Source organism: Macaca mulatta, chromosome 16 (assembly GCF_049350105.2).
Source record: "Macaca mulatta isolate MMU2019108-1 chromosome 16, T2T-MMU8v2.0, whole genome shotgun sequence".
NCBI classification, from domain to species: Eukaryota; Metazoa; Chordata; class Mammalia; order Primates; family Cercopithecidae; genus Macaca; species Macaca mulatta.
Window position 1 is genome coordinate 40,699,061 of NC_133421.1, and position 25,641 is coordinate 40,724,701.

Here is a 25,641-nt window from a genome sequence, read left to right on the forward strand (position 1 = left end):
TTTTATTCCCCTGCGCCTTGCTCTTTTGCAGTATTCATGTAATAAACTTTCTCTTCTGGATCTTAGTTCTTTAATCTTTTCTCTAAAAGATTTTTCTTTGTTCCAGCATTTTCTTCTGTCCTATATTTATTAGTTTGTATCTCTTCCTGCTGATTAGCAAGGATTGCCACTGTTTGGCTGCTCAGCTTCCACTGACCTCATCGGGGAAAATTACATGCGGTTAAATGTGAATTATTCTTCCCCCAGCAAAGAATTTCTTTTAAAAAAAGGAAAAAAGACAACATAAAAACCCAGCTGCTGCCAGTAGTCTGTCCTGTTATACAAAGAACAGAAAGAGAAAAGCTCCCTTTAAAGTACTTAAAGATACCAGACAAGACTATGGTCAACTAATCAGTTCCTGTTTAATCTAAGAAAATTGGTATTTCCCTATTTTTCCTGGTATTTCTTTCAGGAAAGAAGGTGGTTAAAAAGAGACAAAAATGTGGAAAGAGCCCATTAAGTAACTGTCATAAATGTAAAATGAGAAGAGTTATGATGTTTTAAGGTATGTCAAAGACTTGGCCAAGTATAAAAACATATCTTATTTACCATAACAAAAATTCTTAAAATTCAAAAGAATAATAGGAAATTATAAACTCCAGATTGCTGCTGGGGAAATTAGCTTTAAAAGTACTAAGTTTGGGCCAGGCACGGTGGCTCACACCTGTAATCCCAGCACTTTGAGGGCCTGAGGCAGGTGGATCACGAGGGCAAGAGTTTAAGACCAGCCTGGCCAATATGGTGAAACCCCGTCTCTACTAAAAAAAAAAAAAAAAAAAAAAAAAAATTAGCCAGGCGTGGTGGTGCACATCTGTAGTCCCAGATACTCAGGAGGCTGAGGCAGGAGAATCACTTTAACCCAGAAGGCGGACGTTGCAGTGAGCCAAGATCATGCCACTGCACTCCAGCCTGGGTGACAGAGTGAGACTCTGTCTCAAAAAAAAGTACTAACTTTGAAGAATACATGAAAGAAACTTTTTAATGAGGAAGACAAAAGATGTAATGTAATATGACAATAAGTATTATGCTTATTCAGGAAAAGAAGCTCCAGGAAGTGTTTCTACAGATTAAAATATTAAGGTTAGTAAAGATGGCTTGAAAGATTTTAGGAAAAACATTGTACGTAAAATTCATGTGTCCAAAACCCTACTGGTTCTTATTAAATATGGAGCTTTGTTAATGTCATGAATGCCAGTGCTATGAATAAATGCTATGTTCTATTCTGAAAATCCCAGAACTCTGAGTGATTCTCCAAGACTGGGCTACCATTTTATTCTAAGTGCTTGTTTCCCCCTGGAGTTAAATGGGACTAATGAGGAAGAGTATGTGCTTGTTGGGCAAAGGAGTGCTTCTGCAGACACAGGCTGGCATCCCCAAAATCTCAGGCTACTGACCACTCTTGACTTTGACAAAGATTGGGCCCATTCCTACTCTAATAACTCAGACTTACCAATTGTCAGATAATGGATAAAGATGAAATTCTGTATAAGAAAGGTGATTTAAGAGTGGATAGCATCAGAAAGTATAAGTTTAGTAAAAAGTTGAGAATCATCTGTGTTTTGATAGTCTTTTTTCCTGAAAAAAAATCACCCAAAATCACCCGTATTTAGAATGAAACCATAGTCTTCTTTTTCTTTTTTTTCTTTATAAAACTTGATTTTGTTTGGGTGTTTATAAAGAAGAAACGTTTTAAAGATGCTAGTTTTAAAATTTGTGCCTCCCCACGACATGATAGGAAAATATTTACATTTTATGATGTATCCTCATATTTTTTTCAGGGTAAATGTCTTTAACCCAACCCTTCAGTTGATGTTTTAACATGTTTGCTTTACTCTTCGTGATGAAACCAAGAAGAAAGTTTCTCTATTCTCAAACATGCATTTTAATCTCCCATTCCCACAAACTTGGAATATTTATTTAATACTTGAGGTATTAATTTAAAACTTGGAGTGTATACTTAGTCTCTTATTCCTCTCCACCCCAGTCTTTGAAATGGAAACATAAAAGTTTATTCACAATAAGTTTATACACAGCTTTTCAGGGAAAAAAAAAACTGTACTGGGGTAATAATAAGTATATGTAGGTTGTTTCAGAGTGATTAAATTATTGAAACATACACCATTTACATATGTAAAATGTACTATACTTTAAAGATAGGAACTATAGTAAATAGATTACTGTTAAATAACTTTTTAAAAAAAATGTTTCATCTGTGCACATGGGCTCTGAGTAGATTTCAGATAGTTCCTGAATAAAAATCAAAATTGACTATCAGTTGCCATTTTGTATATGTTAACATATAAAGAAAAACAAAAGAGTCATTTGAGGATGGAAGATCAGCTAAAAAGCAAGTTGTAATATTTATAACAGTTCTGCAGGTGGAGGTGGCAGAGATTCATTAAGATCTTGATCAGAGTTGGGAGGAATAGAGAACTCCTGACACTGGATCTCAAGGTTGGAATCTTCTTGATTTTTCATAAAATCTACCGGTGGCATGGGCAAGTTAAGTGAGTCAGGTGGGGGTGGAAATGATTGTATTATCTCAGATTTATGATCTCCACAGTCTTGATTGAGACAGTCCAGAGATGGAGGGAAACTAGTAGAATCATTTGGAAGAGGAGATACAATTGTCATTATGGGTTTGTCAGATTGGTTACTTTCCTGTCTTTCCAAATCCAGAAGGGGAGGTGGTGGAGGCAGATCTGCATCATCTGAAGAAGAAATAGCAGTTCCAATTGTTGATCCATCAGCACTATCTTCTGATGTACCATTTGCTTGATCTTTTGTTTTCTCTGTTTTGGGGTTGTTGGAGTCTTCAGTGTTTTCACTTGATTCAGACAACTTAATTTCTAAGTCATCTGCTAAAAGTGTGCTTTTGCTTGGTTTCCAGGGTGTAAGTGAAATGACTGAGGTATGTTTTGTGGATATTTCATTTTCTCTGATGTTATCGATACAAATGTCAGGGGTTTCTCCATCAGCAAATGGAGATCTACCTGCCCAATTTGGATCATTTAAAACTGGTTTCCTTAAGCATTTCCAAAGTACAATGATGATTATAGCTACCAACATGGAAGTCAGAAGTACACCAATTAGTATGGCAGCTGTTGAATTATAATTGTTTTTTTGTGGAGTTTGTTTGTTACTGGTAACATCTAAGATAAATCCTGGTGTACTCCTAGGTGAATTTTTGACAGTTGATATTGGTTGTGTGGATGGATTATGAACCGTTGGTGTTATTAGTTTTGTAGAAGGGATCTGGACAGTTGATGATTGTTGAGTGAAAGTGTAGACAAATGGCGTTGGTGGTTGTGTGGTAGAAGTATGGGAAGATGGTAGTTGTCTGGCAGAGGTGAACACAGCTTGCTGGGAGGAGGTGTTGGCCATTGGTGTTGGTTGGTTGGTGTTGTAGGCAAGTGGTTGTCCAGCAGAAGTATGTGCTGCTGGTTTTTCAGAAGAGATATAGACAGCTGGTGTTGGTTGTCCAGCAGTGACTTTGGCAGGTGATACTGATTGTCTAGAAGAAATGTCGTTGAATTGCATTGGTTGACCCAAAGGATTCCCTGTTGTGTTTTGAGAATTAGCCAATACATGTGACATTAATGATGTGACTAAGGTGGGCTGTGACTGCTTCTCTGTTGTAATCGTCTCTGTCTTTGAAAAAAATGTATTGTTCAGGTGTCCACAAAACAAAATTAAGATGAAATATTTGGGATCCATTTCAGAATATTTCCTCCTTACCTATAGTGGGTTTAAAATGAAAGAGAAAGACAGGTGTCATTGGTGTCTAGTTAAAAATTTGACTTTTCATTATAATGCCTGGCATAAAGTAGGTAGACATTATTCCTAATTAGTAGTAGTTGATTAGTAGTTATTATTCCTAATTTAGACTTGATACACTGTAGGCTTGGTGTAACAACTCTTGGGTATACTCTAACCCATCATACAGCATTTGGACCTCATAAGCAGTGGTCTCTCTTCTTTTATTAATACAAGTTCTGCACTTGGCTCTGCTGCCCCTCTAGCTTCATTATATTTCAGTACTTCACTTCAGTCATACTTCTCAAAATGCATAGGCTCTATATGCTGGATCCATGTGCTCTCTACCTTTTTTCACCATTTACTACTAGAAATATATTGATTCTCCTGCCTTGAAGAACACTAGTGACCATCTATTACCTAATCCAATTTTTTTTTATTTCTTCTCTCCCCTCCCCTCCTTGACCACATTAGTCACTACTGTTCCTTCACTAATATTCAAGTAGCTTTTTGTAATCAGTCTTCCTTTCATGTTACTCTCACTAGCTCTTTTTCTTCTGCCTTCTAAATATGGTTAATTGATATTCAGTCCTCACCCTTACCTACTTCTCTTTTTTCCTGATTCTGTAAGATTTTAGTTCTCAGCTTTATGCCACAATTCCCAAATCTCTACCTCCAGTCTACATCTTCTTTGTCTTAATTCTATTTGTATGACTTCTTGGTGGATGTTTTTATGTATATATACACATATATATACACACACACACGTATGTATATATGTGTGTATATATATAAACACATATATATATATCTCCATCCCACTATCAGGAAATTTAACATATTTAAAATGGAATTCATCTTTACCCTCACAACGGACTCTTCTTCCGACTTCTCTATATCCGTTAATGGTACCACTCAGTTTCTTAGGCACAGACACAGAGTCTATTAGTAATCTTTGCAGCATCCTCAGTGTCTCTGTAGCATGGTAGCCTGATGTTAAGATTGCATATTTTTAAAGGATTCAATTCAACTCAGAGTCCTAGGCTTAAAATCCTAGAGTGATCTCTGAATCTGGTGGAATAAATTCAATCCAGTTGGTCAAGTAGTCCTGCTGCTGCTTTCATTCATTTATTGGTAAATGCCACATTTGTGTGGAGCCCTGTTCTAGGTTTAGGAGATTTAAAAAAATTTTTTTTAAAAAAAGATAGTTACTGCCTTCAAGTGTTTCAGATTCTAGTGGTAGAAGCAAACAGTAAAAGCCAGGCGTGGTGGCTCATGCCTGTAATCCCAGCACTTTGGGAAGCCAAGGTGGGGGGATTGATTGAGGCCAGGAGTTCAAGAACAGCCTGGACCACATAGTGAGATCCCATCTCTAAATAAAAAGAAGAAAGAAAAAAAACCTAAAAAATAATTACAATAATTTTTTCTTTCTTTCTTTCTTTCTTTCTTTCTTTCTTTCTTTCTTTCTTTCTTTCTTTCTGTCTGTCTGTCTGTCTGTCTGTCTTTTTGTAGACAGTCTTAACTCTGTCGTCACCCAGGCTGGAGTGTAGTGGCGTGATCTGGGCTCACTGCAAACTCCGCCTCCCGGGTTCAAGTGATTCTTCTCCCTCAGCCTCCAAGTAGCTGGGACGCATCACCACGCCCGGCTTATTTTTGTATATTTAGCACAGACGGGGTTTCACCATGTTGGCCAGGCTGATCGAGAACTGATCTCAGGTGATCTGCCCCCCTCGACCTCCCAACGTGCTGGGATTACAGGTGTGAGCCACCACACCTGGCCCAATTACAATAATTTGATAAGCTTTCTCATAAAGGTATGCAGGAGAAGTACAGAGAAGTTAGCCTAGCCTGGGAAGGCTTCAATGAAGTAAAACTGGAACTGAATTTTAAAAGGTCTGTAAGAACTAATTAAACAAATTTCCAGCCAGGGAGAGCAACAATGTGGGCACAGGAAAATAAGGCACATATGAAAGTTTGGCAGGTAGGGCTTTTTCTGGGAAGTGGTAGATGCTAAAACTTGGAGAGTTAAGTTTCAGTTCTACTTCTCCCATCTAACTACCTATCTAACCATGAGAACTAGTTGCTTAACCTTTCCTGTTCTCAATTGCCTTTTCTACTGAGACAATTTGCAACTTTTAGTATAATATACTTGTTTTGCACATCATCAAGCACAATGGCAACCATTTGGTTATCTCTTAACATTAGGGAATAGAAAATCTTAGGATGTTAGATATTGGTATACATGATTAGAAACCATAGTTCTTCTCACTCATAAGCCTGTATTTAGAGAGATTTGATGTTCTGTTGGAAGGTGCAATAAAGGTTTTACAGATTACCTTTTCAGCATATCCAAATAGTTTTCATTGCTTACTCCTCTACCACTTGGTACACAGTGAAGATAAATGACCCTGTTTTAGTAGAAGAAAAGGTATGTGATTTTTTTTCCCTATATTCAAGTCTAAATTTTAAATAATTCAAGTCTAAATTTTAAAACAGTTCTCCTTTGAACTCTCCTGCACACTGCTGAATTAATCTTAAAAGCATCCATGATCAGGTTACTACTCCCTTGCTTGAGGGTTTTCTCTTTCTGTTAAGATAAAACTTCCTTTTTTTTTTTTTTTTGAGACAGAGTCTTCCTCTGTCACCCAGGCTGGAGTGCAGTGGTATGACCTTGTTTCACTGCAACGTCTACCTCCTGGGTTCAAGCAATTCTTGTGCCTCATCCTCCCGAGTAGCTGGAACTACAGTAGGCATGCACCACCACACCTGGCTAATTTTTGTATTTTTAGTAGAGGCAGGGTTTCACCAGGTCGTCCAAACTGGTCTCGAACTCCTGACCTCAAGTGATCTGTCCAGTTCAGCCTCCCAAAATGCTGGGATTATAGGCGTGAGCCACCACGCCTGGCCTGTTAAGATAAAACTTCTAAATTGAGTTTTCTTCCTTCTTGCTTGAGTTAACCAGTCCAGATTCACATATCATGACTGAAACTTCTTATCCAGCCAAATGCATCCCTTTCCCACCTTGCATACTTTCTAAACACACGCTTCCCCCCCAAAAAAAACAGACCCTTTTATGCTGTTTTTTACCATGCTCGGTGGTTTTTTGTTTTTTGTTTTTGTTTTTCCTTCTTCCAGACCTAGCCTCTTCCTCTTTCTGGCTACATATCTGAATCTGTCCTCATCTTTCAGACCTCAGTTTAAATTCCCCTTCTTAACCCAAGTTCTCGTTGACTGACTACAGCCCAAACAGATCAGTCATTTACTGAATTCCCCCTAGCTCTCATTTATTGTTTTTAATGGTTCCTTACATAATTCATGTATGCCCCTCACTCACACTTCTATTCTCTTAAGTAACTGTTTATTTTTTATTACTTTTCACATTTTCTTATACCTACTTCCTCGAACAAGATTATAAAGAACCTTGAAGAAGGCAGAAAGGAGAAAGAAAAATACTTATCTAGAGCATACTATGTGTTATACTATCCCAGCTTTGCATACTTTATTTCACTGAATCTTTACGTTATGAGGAAGGTAAGGGGATCTTTTATTTACAGATAAAGAGACAGCGTCAAATGAGTTAAACAGTTTGCCTGATGTTTTACCACTCTAAGTGACAGATTGGGAGTTTGTACCCAGGGCCACCTGATTCCAAAGCCTACGTTCTTCTTACTACCCTTTATTGCCTCATGTTTTTATGTTTTGATTTCTTTGTAGTATAATGCCTTATATATTAGGAGTACAGTAAACATTTAACCTGTATTGGGCTTCTTGATTCCTTTCCATTTTACTTTTTGCTTTTTACTAGTACTTCTACCAGAATATAAGCAGAGGCAGTGAAATATAAATTAATAAATTCTGCTTTTTATCCATTTTGCAAAAGATTTAAAAGGGAAAATGTGAACACTTTTGGCATAGATATAGGGATTTGAATCATCTTTAGATGGTCATCATCCATGCAGTTCCTACCCATTATTCTTATAGATTACAGAAAAAAAAGGGAGGGGGCTTCTTTAAAAAATGGAAAAAATTTCTTCAGAATTTCATTTTTAAAATGTGTTTTAATGCTATCCAAAGCATCAGAAAATACAAGCCATGAATTGTCTTTAGCCAAAAATGTTTCCTCTTTTGTAACTTTGCTTAAAATAAGGAAACCATACGGTTCCTCTTTTCAGTTAGCTGAAAAAGGAATTAGAGAAGGAAAGAGCCCAAATAGGAACTTAATTATAAATCCACATTAGTTTGTAAGATCAATTTTGATAGGCTCCTGTCCTCTAATGTCAGTAGTAAGCTGGTGGAACCCTCCATGTATGAGATTTTCACTTGTCAGTTAATGGTTATGGCAATATTAAAACCAAATTCCATTTTTCGCCTATCCTAACACTTTCTACCACTCTTCAGTTAGCTTTTTATCCTAGGATCTGCGACATCAGAATACTAGAAACTGTATTAGAATTCTATGATGGCAATTCAGCATAGTCCAGAGAAGGAGGCGAAAGATTTAAAAGAAGAAGAAATAGGGAATATAGTAGTGGAAAAAAATGACTTTTTTCCCAGAGGTAATGAGGCCAGTGTGTGGAAGGTTATTTAGCATACACATTTTAAAATATGTAAGTGGTGTGTACCTGAAGTACCAACATTTTTCTGTAGGGAAAGAACAATATTGGGCAGGGGAATAAAAAGGAGGAGAAGATTTAGAATAAGATAAAAGGCAGTGCAGAGAAATATGAATAACACAAAAGAGAAAAAAAAAACTATAGGAAGCAGCAAACAGAAAAGAGGAAGGTCAATTGACTAGAGAAGATACAGAAAAGAAGAAAAGTTAATAAACAGCTGAAAAAAAAGCAGTGGTTATATAATTAGCAAGAAGGCAGTGTAGATGATTGAAGCAGGCAAAATGAAGAAGTTGGGGGTGGGGGCAGATGATTGAAGTAGATGAAAGAAGCAACGGCAAAATGCTGCTCTGTCGTGGCTGGCCTGTGTGTGTGAGTGCAGGGAGCCAGTAAAGAGGAGCTTGCTTTCTAAAATGGAGGACCAGAATGAACCATCCGTTCAAATTCATTTACCTTTCATTTCAGGCTCTCCTGTCTGCTGTGAGTATCCTTACCATCCTCTCCCCCACCTTTTTTTCCTGACACTATCCAGAAGCATACCTAGCAATTACTCCAAAGAACCCGTGTACCTGTGTATATTTTATATAGAGTTTTTCTAGAAATCCCTTAGTCTGCTGCTCAAGCAAATACCAAATTTGTCAGCCCTCATATGCCAGTATTTTACTCATTATTATAGGCTGGCACTTTGATGAGGTTTAAATCTGTGATTTTGGTTCTTTTTCTTTGCTGAATATTTAGAGTATTTTAAAAAGAAAAACATAAATGTAACTAAACATTTTAAAGACAGTTACAGCGAAGCAAGAGTCCCCATGTATAAGACATGTTCCTTTTTTTTTTTTTTTTTTTTTCTTTCTTTCGGAGACAGGGTCTAGCTCTGTCACCCAGGCTGCAGTGCAGTGGTGCAATCTCAGCTCAATGCAACCTCCACCTCCTGGGCTCAAGCGATCCTCACACCTCAGCCTCCCTAGAGAAGCTATAACTGCAGGTGCGTGCCACCATGCCCAACTAATTTTTGTGTTTTTTGTAGACACGGGGTTTCACCATGTCACCCAGGCTGGTCTTGAACTCCTGGACTCAAGTGAACTGCCCACCTTGGCCTCCCAAAGTGCTGGGATTATAGGCATGAGCCACCAAGCCAGGCCATAGACATGTTCTTATAAATATAGTGCATAAGTACTTAAAGGGTCCAGCATTTAAAATTGATGCTGTTAAGTTGCAGATGATAGGAAGTATGTCATTGTCTTTTAAAGAGAATCAAGATTTGGAGAGTATGTCCTAGACAAAAGGCAAGTATAGATAGCTGTATCAATTACTTTGATATAATAAAAGTTGTGATGCAAACATAATAGATTAAAATTTAGCAGTAGTATTATCTCTGACTAGTGAAGTTTTGAAACGATAAAGGAAAAAACCAGCCATTCTGCATCTTGAGGAAGAGTGGAAAGAAAAATTGACCTTCACCTACAGTAGGAAGTATTTGATGACCATCTTGTATTGTGATAGTGACCATTTACTGAGCACCCACCAAAGGTTAAGCAGTATCCTATTTTAATTAGCTAGGTGGTGGTTTTTTCATCCTACACATAAGGAAACTGAGACACCAAGATGTTGGGTAACCTGGCAGTATCACAGCTCTAAGTAGTGGCACTAATACAAAAATCATGCTAATCTTGTGCCAGAATCCTTTCTTTCTATCACATTTCACTATATGTGCTATACTGTCTTTCATAGAAAAGTTATGAAATAGAAATGCTTTATGAAGGAAGGAGATGTGAGTTGGCGGGAATTATATGTAAAGTAATTAAAGTAAGTTTACTGAAAAATTTTTTTTTTCCTTTTTTTAGTTTATTGAAAATTTTATGGTGATTTTTTTTTAAAGCTTGGACGTCGAAAGGCTTCAGATTTATGTTTCTCAATTCAAACTTAATCAGAATTAAAGTTCCCTTCTAAATGGAGTTATGTAGGAATTAGCTGGAAAACACAGGCACTACTAGTAAACTGTAGTTTTGGGAATAACCCTTTAAAAACATGTATGGGGCCAGACGCAGTGGTTCCTGCCTGTAATCCCAGCACTTTGGGAGGCCGAGGCAGGCCGATCACTTGAGGTCAGGAGTTCAAGACCAGCCTGACCAATATGGTGAAACCCTGTTTCTACTAAAAATACAAAAATACAGGCATGGTGGCAGGTGCCTGTGATCCCAGCTACTCGGGAGGCTGAGGCAGGAGAATCTCTTGACCCTGGGAGGCAGAGGTTGCAGTGAGCCAAGATCGTGCCACTGCACTCCAGCCTGGGTGACAGAGGGAGACTCCGTCTCAAAACAAAACAAAACAGCAACAAAAAAACAAATGTATGGGATTCTATGATGACAAAAACACACCATAAGGATTCATGGGAAATTTTTTAGTTTAATTTTATGAAATATGATAGTGAAAAAAATTTAATAAGATTTTATGACTTAATATGCATAATGAAATAAACTAAATATTAGAAGCAGAAAAATACATAGACAAGCCTAATCTGAAAAAGAGATAAATATCTTTGTTTTCTGACTTCCACAATAATTACTTAGAAGAAATCCTTCTAAGAGAAAGTCATGAGTATTTATTAAGTGTTGAAATGGGATATCACCCACTATGAACATATTATTCCCTGAAATTACAAGTGTGTGTAAAATACTCTTTGCAGTTTTTATTTGCCCATTTTACCCACAGCAAGCATCTTTTGTGCATATTAACAATTTTCTATTGTTTATTCTTTGGGTTTCTTCTATCTTATACTATGTTCTAAAGTCTCATAATATGACATAAACACATAGGTGATATTAATATATGCATGCATGTTTGACTATTGAATAACACTTTTGGCTTAGTAAGCTTTCAAAATGAGCCACAATGTTTTCATGTCATCATTATTAAGTATAAAAATCTATATGTAAAATATAAAGCATGTATAATAATAATGAAGCACATATAATAATAGTAATATTAATCAAATACCACATCTGATTTCTTTTTCTTTCTAAACTGAGTGAAGGTGACCATTCTTACTATGCAAACTAAAGGGGATACAAAAATTTTAATTTATGGATTATATTGTGTACAGGAAAATTTTATTAAAAGTACATTAGAACTTTTAACAATTAATATTTTGGAGGTTATAAATTCAGTCATAGCCCATGGAATCTAGTTCTATTTCTAACCCTTACCTTTATCTGCCATGACCATAGTTTATTTTTAATTATAAAACTAAGGTTAACAAATATGATTGTGGCTGGGAGCAGTGGCTCACTCCTGTCATCCCAGCACTTTGGGAGCCAAGGTGAGCGGATTACCCAAGGTCAGGAGTAGGAGACCAGCCTGGGCAACATAGTGAAACCCCATCTCTACTAAAAATACAAAAAAAATTAACCAGGCGTGGTGGTGGGCGCCTGTAATCCGAGCTACTTGAGAGGCTGAAGCAGGAGAATTGCTTGAACCCAGGAGGTGGAGGTTGCAGTGAGCTGAGATCATGCCACTGTACTCCAGCCTGGGAGACAGAGTAAGACTCCGTTTCAATATATGTCTCTGTGTGTGTGTGTGTGTGTGTGTGTGTGTGTGTGTGTGTGTGTGTGTGTGTGAGATTAAATAAACTTAAAAGGTCTTATACAAACCTAGGTGAAAATGTTTTTCTGAGGCAAGCTGAACACTGAGTATTTTTAATTCTATGCAACAAAACCACAAAAACCTGCTATAGACATCTTTAGACTATCAGAGTTTAAGTTTAAAACACTAATGACAGTTTTTAAAATACATTTTATATAAAGCAAGATCAAACCAAATTGTGTGAAAATTTTCTTACCTCAGCTGTTAACTTCTTTTGCAGAATGCTAAATTCTTGTTCTAACTGCACATTTTGGTGATTTGGCTAAGAAAGGAAAATGGGTGGTTCAATTCAGATTTAAAATGTTCCTCTAGCAAACTGAAATAGCTTCTGTAGAAAAAGAGGAAGTTTATCAATAGCTGGTTCCGGAAGTGCAATAAACCACAAAGTGACTAAGAAATATATTACTTTAACAGAATTTATTTTGAAATACATTTTGGAGCCCTATGATTTGAGTGCTTTTAATTAATACATGTAAATAAATATTTGAGATGCTCTAGTAATATGATTATATAAATTAAATATTTAGGGTGGGGTCCTGAAGAGAAAATTACATGTTCTAAGAAGAAAAGCTGCCAGTTGGGTTATAGTGAGATTTCTTCTCATAAGAAATGAGTGATGTGTTCTGTTTACTTGTATGACCTTAGGCAAGACTCTGCACTTCTGAGTCACCATTTCTTCTTCTAAAGGAATATTTTATTCGGTTATTGTGAGGATTAAATAAGATAGCATAATATAACATGTATAAATGCCTCACCCACTGTAGGTAACCACTAAATGTAATGTTATTTCCTCATAGTGTAAAAAGTCCAGGGTAAAAGTATAATTACATTATTTTGCAAATGACAGGATTTCATTCTTTTTTATGGCTGAATACTACTCCATTGTGTATATGTACCATATTTTCTTTATCCACTCATCTCTTTATGGACACTTAGGTTGCCTCTAAATCTTGGCTGTTGTGAATAGTGTTACAACAAATATGGGAGTGCAGGTATCTCTTTGTACTGTTTTCCTTTCTTTTGGGTATATACTAGCAGTGGGATTGCTGGATCATATGGTAGCTCTATTTTTAGTTTTTTGAGGAACCACCAAATTGTTCTCCATAGTGGTTGTACTAATTTACATTCCCACCAACAGTGTACGAGAGTTCCATTTTCTCTACATCCTTGTCAGCACTTGTTATTGCCTGTCTTTTGGGTTAAGCCATTTTAACTGGGGTGAGATGATGTCTCCTTGTAGTTTTGATTTGCATTTCTCTCATCAGTGATGTTGAGTACCTTTTCATATGCCTGTTTGCCATTTGTATATCTGTAATTAAATTATTTTGACCAAATATTTTACTAATGACTATTGAGTTCAAGTTCACAACCATTTATTTGGTTGCCCACACAGTAGTTACTTCTCAGTGGAAAATAAAATAAATTGGGGATCATTTTTTAAATAAGAATTTAACTAAAGTTAACTTGTTACTAAAGGGTAGTGAGGAGATGGAGAGATGGTGTTACCAGTTAATAGGTACAAAAAACAATAGAATGAATAAGACCTATTTGATAGCACAACAGGGTGACTATCATTAATAATTATACATTTTTAAATAACTAAAAGTGTAATTGGATCCTTTGTAACACAAACGATAAGTGCTTGAGGGGATGGGTACCCCATTCTCCATGATGTGATTATTTCACATTACATGACTGTATCAAAACATCTCATTACCCTTTAAATATATACACCTACTATGTACCCACAAAAATTTAAAATACAAAAAATTTTGAAGTTAACTAAACAAAGTATATTGAAAAGAGTGAGTCCATCTGAATAAAAATTTCTTTGGGTAAGTCACCTTTCCTCTCTTGAGAAATGGAGATCATAATTCGTAATTTATAAGCTTATGGTGGAATTAAATAAATGTAATGTGCCTTGCATGGTGCATATTATAGTAGATATGGAATGTGTTAACCCATGCACTGCTTTTTCCTGGTCACTGCAGGAAACACAGGTTATTATGACCTGGTTCTTAACTTCAAGGTATTTACAGCTTGGTGCAAAAACAATAGATTTTTTTTTTTAACGGGCTCCTACTATAAAGCATAATATACTCAAATGCTATATAAAGCTTTTGATTCACTGATTTTTGGAAGTATTGTTGTTTTTAGAGACAGGGTATTGCTGTGTTGCCCAGGCTGGTCTCGAACTCCTGACTTCAAGCAATCCTCCTGCCTCAGCCTCTTGAGTAGCTGGGACTACAGGCACATGCTACTGTGCTGGCTGGCTGACTTATTTATTTATTGTAAAGATGAGGCTGTTGCTTTGTTGTGCAGGCTGGCCTTGAACTCCTGGCCTCGGGTGATCCTCCCACCTTGGCCTCTAAAGTGTTAGGATTATAGGTGTAAGCCACTGTGCCTGACCTGATTCACTATTTTTAAATCTCTGAATTAAGCTGGTGAACTGTAATACCCAGGGATAGGGAGTGTGTTTTTGTTCAAAACTAAATGTCTCTTAAATTTTGAACTCAAAGGTATCTTACCTACCATTTTTAAATACCTGTCATTTGGAAAGGAACCACTTCTGTTTGTTCAGTAACTATTATTGGATAGTATCATTCTGAGAGTATATGTTTAGTAGCCAAGATAGTAAGTAGTGAATTTTAAACATTCTTTTAAATATCCCTGTGGTAGAAGCTGTCTGGTGAGAAAATGTTTGACTAGTATGTTGAATATGAAAGTAATTTCCTAGTTTTATAGTGATACTAATTTATTTTAATTTTCTCTGACAAGTATTTATTTAACGACCCTTGATTCAAGGAGTGCTTTGTGTTATTACTGGATGTGTTGGTGCACAATCTCAAATTTTCAATTTTTGCACAGAATGGAAAGTCTGTCCAGTTTCATTTCTAATCTGGGTCATTTTTCCGCTCAAAAGATAACCTGATTTCAGTCACCATGACTGGCATGAATATTCTTAAGCTTTCTTTTTTACTTTGTTGACACTTAACTTTGTCTGGAATAATATTTTTATGATTTCTTGTTTAGAGAATAGATTTGGTTTTTACAAATTGCTAATAAATTGATGATAAAAATGATGCTTTATTTTTTTCTCTCATTTTAATAATACCTAGACGTTTAAATTTGATGACCAAGAGCAGCTATCACCTTGAGAGTTATGTAAAAATTACCAGTGCCTAGAGTTCACCCCATTCCAGTTGCATCAGAAGGAAGACATAGGGATTAAGCATTGGTGTTTTTAAAAAACTTTTCAGGTGATTCTGACATGCAGCCAGGGTAAGAATCACTAGCTTAGAAGGGAGAGTAAGGTTGTAGTCATACTTGGGAAAAAATGTATAAAAAATATTTTTTAAAATGGTTAGTATATTGGCCAAAATAAATGCCCAATAAGGGATGAGTTTTTTGAAATGTGGCCTGATCTTAGCCCTGTGTTAATTTCAGTAGATATTTGGAAAGTCTGTCAAACCAATTTTTGTAATATATTTAATTGAAGATGGGGGGGTCTCAACTTAAATGTAAGTCATTATTTTACTTGAAGCCAGTTTATTGAAAGGTTAAATAATAACCTGAAGTATCCAGTTTTCCAAATTTGAACATACACACACACACACACACACACACACACACACACACACACACACACACGCACCCCCCAAATCAATCATTAGGCTACTTGGCATCTTGAAGTCCAAATATTAATCAACCCTTGAGTACTTGTTGTTAATGTTCCAGTAAGTAGTATTTATAGAAAAGATGAATATTATTAATCTTAAACAGTAAAACATACTTTACATTTACACTTAGCCTATTGGTGTGGGTATAAATCTTATTTTAGTCGTACTCTGTTTCTTACTGATCTTTACAACGTGTTCTCTAAAGTAATAAAGTGAATGGAAATATACATAGTCACAGGTTTATTCTGAGTTTTAATTTATTATACAAAATTAAAGGTTTTAATTTAATATTAATAGTAGAAAAACACTTTCTTATGTGTGCCATATGAAAGATAAAAGCATCTAGGCTAAAATTAGCTGTGTTGATTGATAAGCTGGTGTGGATTCTGCCACATCCAGCAAAGAAGGTACCATTAAATTGCACAGTTTAGCTCTATCTTTGCATTAGGAATTTGACTTCCATTTGATGTTAAAGCATATACTTGGCTTTAAGGACACTAAAACTCTTCAAAGTTTAATTACATTCAGACAAAGGTCATCTAACCACTATTGCTACATAGGGAATATTTATTCAGTTATCTCTTTCTATCTCTGTTAATCAGTTTCCTCAATTTATCCTTAAAACTTTCCTCAAATGCTTAGTTATTTTATTATTTGCTGTTTAAAATATTCAGTGTCAAAACAAAAGTACACAGTTTAAGTAATTAAGCAGGCATACTTCTTTCCGTCTCACCCACTTGATTCTAAATTACAAGGTCTACCATGTCAAATTTTAGATCATCAGAACAACACTTTGGGATTAAATACCAACTGACTTCATTTTTACTCCATAACCCTTCTCATTGCTACTTTGCATTTTTCTTCACTAACCCATCTGTTCGTTAGTAAGTTTTTCAGTTCCTTCTTCATCTTTTCTTTCTCTTGTAGCTGTGAGCACTCCAGTAGATTGCATCACTAGGTTGGGTCCTGTGAGCTGTTTTGTTCTTTTCCAAGTGTCTGATTCAGTGGGCCATAGACCGCTTGCCAGAAAATCACCATTGCTTCTAGGCTGACGCTTGCCTGCTTGTTTTGATCGTCTGAGAGATGAGACTTTGTTTGCCAAAACCACAGTTGATAGAAATAGAAAGGTACAGATAAGAAAAAGCACTGCAATTATAATTAAGCAAATTAGCATAGCCATGTTGTTGTTGTTTTCCGCACAGACATCCTTTTTGAAAATTTCACCATGACTTTTACTTGTGCTTTCAATGCTCTGTACTGTTGAAGGACTGTTGCTGACGACAGAAGGTATATAAAGCTCCTGTTCAGATTTAGAAGTTAAAGATACGATGTGAGATGTTTCAGGCATGTTTGTAGAATTACCTTTATAATCTGCTTCAGGAGTTATAGGGTTTGTGTTAATGTTTTCATTTTGGCTTCTGCCTGTCTTATTTTGAATAACTGAATCCCAGGAAGTAGTACTGTTAGCCCACAGATGGGTATAGTTTGCTTTTGTTCCAGGAGACAAAGAAAAAACTGTTGTCATCAGAAAGGCAAGATGTAGGTAATGTCCTGTGTGTTCCATGTCCATGGGCATACTGGTAATCTGTTGGGATAGCAATATAATTTGTTAGTTTGTGAAAGAATAATGGATCCTAGTTTTGGTAACTGTAGTTAAAAGATAGTGTTGAGATGTTATGGGTAAACTACAAGCTTATGCCTAATATTCACTACCCTGAATTCATTCTCAACTGAATTTCTTTCCTATTCAGCTATGTGTGAAGAAGCATTTTACTTTCTATTACACTTTTAGATGCTAGAAGTTAGCATTACAAATAAATATTAATCATTTTAAGTGGAATATCATGACTTTATATGGTTTTCTCCCTTTGAAGCATGTTAGACTTCTGCTTTGAGTCAGTCAGTTCTGCTTTTACTTCTCTGATTCCTTCTTTAAAAAAAAAAAATTAAGAATCATTCTTGCAGAAACTACCCACCCTCTAACCTGTCACCAATCTTTACAGAAGAAATGTGACCTTGACCTTCTTGCTTCATGTATGAAATAAAAATGCAAATTTTTTTTGGTGGAAAGAGGGGAAGTTTGGTAGCAACCAAAAGAAACTGAACTTCTAATAGGAATTCAAGGTGTTCTTTTTCCTTCTTGGGTGTTCATCTTGAAGCTTAGAATAAAGCTGGTACTTAGAAATATATTTGTAAGTATATTTGTGAACACAGTTTTACTGTGGTGGTTGTCTCTTTTCATTTCTGTTTCCCCGGACTGACTATATCTTTCTGAAGGCAAAGGCATATTGGTTTTCTCAACCTAAAAATCTGAAAAAAAGCAGAAGATTTCCTCTGAATAGACTTAAAAGTTCAATAGAAGTTGTTGGGTTTTCTTTTAAAGCATCGTTTATACTTAGCATTTTTTCTGATTTGACATAATTGTAAAAAAACAAAAAAAAAAGAAAAGAAAATATGTAATAAAATAGAAATAGAGCATCAGGATCTTGATTTGGGATGAAGTGGCAGATTCTAAGCATCTCAACATATAATTGAAAAAGTTGAATTTCCACTTTGGCCCTGAGCTTGTTGGAAACCAGAACAAAAAGGAGACAAGTTATATTATAAATTTTTATTATCTACCATATAATTGATTTAAATAGAAATGGCATATCTTAGAATTTAACAGTTTCATGTACCGCTAACCCAGCAGGAAAGATTTATAATCATTATTGAGGTATCTTATAATAATATACCTGTTTGTCTTGAGCTACTTTTGAAAGGAGTATTTTACTGTTAGCATTTATTTGAATGAACTAAAAGCAAAACTGTATTGTTCTCCTGAGATTTACTAAATGAAATTGCCTGGTTAAGAACCCTATGTGTGCTATAGAAATTCTTCTCAAATGTACATAGGAGTCCTTTTTTTAAAAAAAAGAAAAAAGCAGATTCTTACCTAGCTAGTATAGGTAGGGCCTGAAAGTCTTTGTTTCCAAACCAACTCCTAAGCAACATGGATGCTACTGCTAGTCGGGCTTTTGAACATCAAGGTTTTATAAGAAATGGTTGTTATATGTCATTGGCTAACATTTGTATACTATTAAAATAAAGAAATTGAAAATAAGAAATGTGATATGTTGAGTTATACAAACAAAACTAGCATGTAATAAACAATGCTAACTGGAGACTATATTTTGTATTAATAGTAGGAAGGAAAAACTCTATTATTAAATATTCTAGGATTAAGATTACTTTTTAGATTATGACCTTTAGTAGACAGTTAAAGGCACAAGTCACTGGCTTTTATATAATAGTGTTCATCTTTAATTTTTAAGTTTAGTGACATAAATCTTTGGATGTTTCATGATTATTTCACAAAAAGAAATACTTGAAATTGGATTAGCAAGTAATTTCCTTCTTTTTATACTAGACTGGACTTCTGTATTAGATGCTATAATGATTTAAAGTGGATTATTCTTGTCACATTAGTTCATTAACAGTGTAGTATACATCATAGTATTGGTACACATTTTAACAGTGCTTACCACGGGACAGATAATAGGCCTGCTGTTGATTGTCTTCAGCCAGATGTACTGCAATGCCCAAATAAACAAACTGTATGACAAAATGAGACTTTCTCTTGCCCTTACAAATGCCTGAGAATTGAGGACTGTTTTTACACCAGTTTATGCCTTGGAGGCCAGGTTGTGTTATCAAAAGTTTTCTTATCTCTGATCATTTTTGGTAGAATTTATTTTCAGTAGAATTTGTAATGTCCAAGCATTAGTGAAATTTATTTTTTAACTTTTGAAAAATAACAAAACATGTGCGGTTTACTTGTGAAATCCAAACTTAAATCTTTCCTAGTCCTAATTTAAAACTCCATGGCGATGGTAAATTTTTTCATTTCTAACTTAAAAGTTATGTAATAGGACAGAAAAAAAAGTATACATTTTCAGTCACTTACGATTCTAGTTTGTTAGTGAGATTCTTATACATTTTGATAGCATTTCCTCAAACACTAATCTGTCAAAAGTTAGAAGTGAAAAGGCATAAGAAAAGCCATATATATATATATATGACCTACCTTACAAAATGCTTGGTCAAAATCTGATTATAACGTGATTTTGATAAACCACTTCTTTTCTTGTCTTCTTATTTAAAGCAGAATAGACTTGGAGAATATGAGCCTTAAAGTAAATCTGCAGTAAAAAAAAGGATATGTGCAGCTAGTTTTCCACTTTTAAAACCAAACCACAGATGACACATTTCCTTTCCACTGCAACTAAAGCACATGTCACGGGGGGGGGGGGGAACGAAAAAACTCCAACTCGTCTAGTTGGCCACTGGCATGACAGGAGGCTTTGTAGAACAAATCCCCGCCTCCAGAACAGGGAGGGTTTTCCACTTAATGCCGTTTGACAGTATGCTCATTCTATAGGCCTGCTACATGCTTTAGTGTCATTCAAAAGAGGTTTTGAAATGGTATCTTCCATTTCAAATCTTCTCTAAAAGACGTATTTGAAATCTACAGACTGATTTGAAAATGTGAGTTTGGAGTCCATGGGATGCTGGTCAGATAATATACAATTGTGGAACTGCAACAATTATTTGAGAAAATATCTAGTAAGCTTAGATTATATGGGACAGAAAATGCTTTTGTGTGGTGTAGTGTGTATACACACACACACACACACACACACACACACACACACACAACTGTCAAACATCCTGTCATCACCTCAAGTTTAACATGTCTGAAACAGACTAAGAATTGGGTATGGGCTGGACACGGTGGCTCATGCCTGTAATCCCAGCATTTTGGGAGGGTGAGGCAGGCAGATCACTTGAGGCCAGGAGTTCAAGACCAGCCTGGCTGACATAGAGAAAACCTGTCTCTACTAAAAATACAAAAATTAGCTGGGCCGGGTGGCGTGCCGGGTCCCAGCTACTTGGGAGGCTGAGACGGGAGAATTGCTTGAACCCGGGAGGTGGAGGCTGCAGAGATCATGAGATCTCGGCTGCATGAGCTGAGATCATGCCATTGCACTCCAACCTGGGTGACAGAGTAAGACTCTGTCTCAGAAAAACAAAACAAAACAAAACAAAACTGGGTATGGCAGCACCTATCTGCAATCCCAGCAACTAGGGAGGCTGAGGTAGGAGGATCACTGGAGCCTAGGAGTTCAAATCCAGCCTGGGTAACATAGCAAGACTCCATCTCTTAAAAATTAATTAAGTTAATAAAATAAAAAGAACTTTATTTTTTCTTTAAAAGAGACTGCCTGTCACAGTCTTCTTGTTTCTGTTCATGATAGCAACATTCTAATATCAGAGGCTTAGTATACAACACACCATTTTAATTCAAGTCTTCTCAGTCCTGATCAGACTTTGAATCATGTTGGTCCTTCCTTCATATTCTTGGATCAGTTTCTTTTTCCCTGTCTTTACTGTCTACAGTAGTATTTTAGATCCTTATCAGGTCATACCTAGACTCTACAGTACCTTTTCGGTAGCCCTGACTCCTTCATATATCTTGTATACATCACTTTCTTTGGTCATATCACCCCTTTCTTTAAGGGAAAATAAAACCGGTTGAACATTCCCTAATACTTACAGTAATGATTCAGAAATGTTTGTGTACTTAAACATCAGATGAGAGGGTTGTTTAAAAACAATAAAAGCAGGACATGGTGGCTCACACCTGTAATCTCAGCACTTTGGGAGGCTGAGGTGAGAGGATTACTTGAGCCACAGAAGTTCGAGACCAGCCTGGGCAGCATGGCAAAATCCTGTCTCTACAGGAAAAAAAAAAAAAAACCACTAGCTGGTCATGGTGGTACTTATCTGTAGTCCCAGCTACTCAGGAGGCTGAGGTGGGAGGATCACCTGAGCCTGGGGAGGTCAAGGCTACAGTGAGCCGTGAGCCGTGAGCCGTGACCATGCCATTGCAGTCCAGCCTGAGTTAAGAAAAAAAGAAAAAAAAAAAAACCATGATAAAAATTTCCAGGCCCCACTACATAGATTCATATTTAGTTGGTCCAGGTTGGGACCAGAAAACTGCATTTTTATCAAGCACCACAGGTGATTCTGATGCCAGTAGTCCACAGAACATATGCTGAGAAATGATGAGCCCCTAGGAGAAAACCTAAGCCCTTTGGTTGAGCAGTTATGGTCTCTTCACAATTTGACTATTCTGTATTTTCCCAGCTTTATCTCTCAAAACTTCCCTACCTGAATCCTCCATTCTGGCTAGACTAGCTGTCTCTTCAACACATCTAGTTACCGGTTTCTTTTCCTTTTTGTCTTTCTCCATAAGGCGTGCCCAATCCTCTTGCTGAGTTCTGCATTCCTCCTTACCCGATTCAGCCACTGTATCTTCTATGTAGCTGTCACTGACTGCCCAGTTTGTGTTGATCTCTCTCTCTCTCTTTTGTCTTAATAACAGTATTTTCTCTGCAGTTCTTTGACAAGTGATTACATTCTACCTCATATCGTTTATCTTGAAATATTTGACTTGTTTTAAAATCATTTGACTTGTCATATTTTTATCTTATTTTCTCCCAACAAGATTAAAAACTCTGAGGTGCAGTTTTTTATTGATACATGGTAATTTGTACATATTAATGGGGTATGTGTGATTTGTTTTGTTTTGTTTTGTTTTTGCTTTGTTTTTGTTGGAGTCTCGCTCTATCGCCCAAGCTGGAGTACAGTGGCGCAATCTCAGCTCACTGCAAACTCTGCTCCCCGGGTTCAAGCAATTCTCCTGCCTCAGCCTCCCAAGTAGCTGGGACTACAGGCACGTGCCACCACGCCCAGCTAATTTTTGTATTTTTAGTAGAGACGGGGTTTCGCCATGTTGGCCAGGCTAGTCTTGACCTCCTGACCTCAGGTGATCCGCCTGTCTGGCCTCCCAAAGTGCTGGGATTACGGGCGTGAGCCACCATGCCCTGCCTGTATGTGTGATATTTTGATACATGCATATAGTGTGTAATGATTAAATCAGGGTGATTAGGATATCCATTGCCTCAAAGAAAATAAATTGTTTCATCTAGCTGTTTTGAAATACACAACATTACTATTAACTAGTCACCCTACTATGAATAGTAGAACTTGTTCCTTCTATCTAATTATAATAATACATATATTATTTTTTTTTTTAAGACACTCTCACTGTTGCCCAGGCTGAAGTGCAGTGGTATAGTCTCAACTCACTGCAGCCTCTGCCTCCCAGGTCCAAGTGATTCTCGTGCCTCAGCCTCCCAAGTAGCTGGGATTACAGACATGCACCACCATTCCTGGCTAATTTTTGTATTTTTAGTAGAGACAGGGTTCTGCCATGTTGGCCAGGCTGGTCTCAAACTCCTGGCCTTATGTAACCCACCGGCCTCAGCCTCCCAGAGTGCTGGGAATACAGGCGTGAGCCACTGTGCCAAGCCCTAATTATATTTTTATATCCATTAACCAACCTCTGAGGTAAAGATATTTATTTTAACTTACTTAGTAGTATTATCACCAGAATCATCACATACAGAAAACTTTGGGCCTAAGTTAATATAGATTCTTTTGATTTGAAACTTTGGTGCCATTACTTCAGGGCTTTTTCATGGTCATCACTGTGGCTGCTCACATTTATTAGTATTCTTTTGGTTTTTTTTTTTTTTTTTTTTGAGACGGAGTCTCGCTCTGTCACCCAGGCTGGAGTGCAGTGGCCGGATCTCAGCTCACTGCAAGCTCCGCCTCCCGGGTTCACGCCATTCTCCTGCCTCAGCCTCCCGAGTAGCTGGGACTACAGGCGCCTGCCACCTCGCCCGGCTAAGTTTTTGTATTTTTAGTAGAGACGGGGTTTCACTGTGTTAGCCAGGATGGTCTCGATCTCCTGACCTCGTGATCCGCCCGTCTCGGCCTCCCAAAGTGCTGGGATTACAGGCTTGAGCCACCGCGCCCGGCCTATTCTTTTGGTTTTAAGCAACATATGACCTAATATGGCTTAATCAACACACGGTATTTATTGGCTTATATAACTAAGTAGTCCTGGGATAAATTTGACCCCAGGAGAGGCTTTATCTAAGACACAAATGATATGGCCAAAGCTCCAGTTTGTCTTTTTATTTCTCAGCTCTTTCTCTTCAGTCTTTTGGGAAGCTCTTCTTTTATATCCCAAAATATGAGCTAGCAACTCCTAGGGCTATGTATTCCCTTGTTTATAAACACCAGGAAAGAAATATCTCAAATCCCAACAATTGAAGCTAAAGTACCTGAACTGGGCCTCTTTGGCTCTGGTTGTCCTGGTTTGAATCATGTGTTCATTGCTGAATCAGCCTGTGATCAAGGTGGGATAAATGGATTGGCTAAAACCATCTCACTCCAGAGCTCCAGATGGGTCATTCCTACCAGACTGTTTGCCTAAGGAGTTTGGTGAGCCTGCAGGCAACCTACTAATTCCCACTGTTTTCTTCCCTTCTTGACTAATGAGCAAATTTGTTATTGTTGTTGTTGCTCAAAATTTTTGAATTGGAGATTTGTCTCTTCTCTTAGCCTTATTTCTCAGTGTTCAAAAAACAACTGATTTAAAAAATGAATCCAGACTTTGAAGAATTGTTTTATATTATTCTCTCTAGAAAATGAATCATAAAATAAAATCGATGAGTGGCATCTGTATATTTATTTAAAACACTGTTAATAATCTTTGTCTTTTTTGTCATTTTCCTTAGGTTCAAAACTGGTCAAATCAATGGTGATTTGCTGATATACCATGTCTTACTGACTTTAAAGCCATATTATGCAAAGCCATATGAAATTGTAGTGGACCTTACCCATACCGGGCCTAGCAATCGCTTTAAAACAGACTTTCTCTCTAAGTGGTTTGTTGTTTTTCCTGGCTTTGCTTACGACAACGTCTCCGCAGTCTATATCTATAACTGTAACTCCTGGGTCAGGGAGTACACCAAGTACCATGAGCGGCTGCTGACTGGCCTCAAAGGTAGCAAAAGGCTTGTTTTCATAGACTGTCCTGGGAAACTGGCTGAGCACATAGAGCATGAACAACAGAAACTACCTGCTGCCACCTTGGCTTTAGAAGAGGACCTGAAGGTATTCCACAATGCTCTCAAGCTAGCTCACAAAGATACCAAAGTTTCTATTAAAGTAAGTTTTAGTCTGTGTTTTGTAAATGATTCATTGCTTTTCTTGACTGACTAGACTATATCCTGGCCTCCCTAGGTGTCCTACCCCCATAGTGGTATATAAAATGTCACGTAAGGCCATTGCAGTGGCTCACGCCTGAATCCAAGCACTTTGGGATGTCAAGGTGGGCGGATCGCCTAAGGTCAGGAGTTCAAGACCAGCCTGGCCAACACGGTGAAACCCCGTCTCTACTAAAATACAAACATTAGCTGGGCATGGTGGTGGGCACCTGTAATCTCAGTTACATGGGAGGCTGAGGCAGAAGAATCGCTTGAACCCGGGAGGTAGAGGTTGCAGTGAGCCAAGATTGTGCCACTGTACCCCAGCCTGGGCAACAAAGGGAGACTCTGTCTCAAAAAATAAAAGGTCATGTAAATCTAGATGTAGGAAGACCAACATTTGTGTCATCATGGAGGTCCTGTGGAGGATATGAGACGTATACATTTTATTCTAGGTTAGGCTGGAAGTAGAAGAGCGTTTTGGAGAGGGCAGTTTGTTACGTCATTCAAATCGTAGGAATGTGTGGAGAGTAGAAATTACCTAATGAGAGTTCTTCTGATTATTGCATGCTTTTTGCAGAGTGAGGAACATGAACCTTCAGGATAAAATCAGTACTTTTCTGTAAGATTCTTTTTTTTTTTATTTGGAATCTCACTCTGTCGCCTAGGCTGGAGTGCAGTGGCATGATCTTGGCTCACTGCAACCTCTGCCTCCCGGGTTCAAGTGATTCTCCTGCCTCAGTCTCCCCA

At 37.1% G+C, this 25,641-nt stretch overlaps 3 protein-coding genes across 8 annotated transcripts in view; 1 reads left to right on the forward strand and 2 right to left on the reverse strand.

Moving 5' to 3' along the window:
- NF1 (neurofibromin 1) overlaps positions 1-25,641 on the forward strand; it is a 299,361-nt gene that overhangs the window by 226,095 nt on the left and 47,625 nt on the right. For all 5 annotated transcript variants that reach the window (XM_015119005.3, XM_015119007.3, XM_077970741.1 and 2 more), the window contains one exon: positions 24,421-24,853. In XM_015119005.3, coding sequence (XP_014974491.1) covers positions 24,421-24,853 — 433 coding nt within the window. The remainder of the gene's footprint in view (positions 1-24,420; positions 24,854-25,641) is intronic.
- EVI2B (ecotropic viral integration site 2B) lies at positions 1,904-12,318 on the reverse strand. 2 transcript variants are annotated; one of them, XM_001111891.5, is made up of 3 exons: positions 12,244-12,318; positions 6,132-6,203; positions 1,904-3,777 (listed from the first exon to the last, which is right to left on the reverse strand). In XM_001111891.5, exon 3 carries the CDS (start codon positions 3,754-3,756, stop codon positions 2,401-2,403), a length of 1,356 nt encoding a protein of 451 aa, XP_001111891.1. In that variant the 5' UTR covers positions 3,757-3,777; positions 6,132-6,203; positions 12,244-12,318; the 3' UTR covers positions 1,904-2,400. The 2 variants fall into 2 exon arrangements, with proteins under 2 accessions (XP_001111891.1, XP_001111968.1); XM_001111968.5 differs by lacking the exon at positions 6,132-6,203.
- On the reverse strand, positions 15,866-19,914 carry EVI2A (ecotropic viral integration site 2A). The gene is made up of 2 exons (XM_015119010.3): positions 19,794-19,914; positions 15,866-17,312 (listed from the first exon to the last, which is right to left on the reverse strand). The coding sequence occupies exon 2, from the start codon at positions 17,301-17,303 to the stop codon at positions 16,593-16,595; it is 711 nt and encodes a 236-aa protein (XP_014974496.1). The 5' UTR covers positions 17,304-17,312; positions 19,794-19,914; the 3' UTR covers positions 15,866-16,592.

What these genes read in the sequence shown, in the direction of transcription:
- EVI2A (XM_015119010.3), bottom strand. Translation starts at nt 17,303, where the DNA reads ATGCCCATGGACATGGAACACACAGGACATTACCTACATCTTGCCTTT.
- EVI2B (XM_001111968.5), bottom strand. Translation starts at nt 3,756, where the DNA reads ATGGATCCCAAATATTTCATCTTAATTTTGTTTTGTGGACACCTGAAC.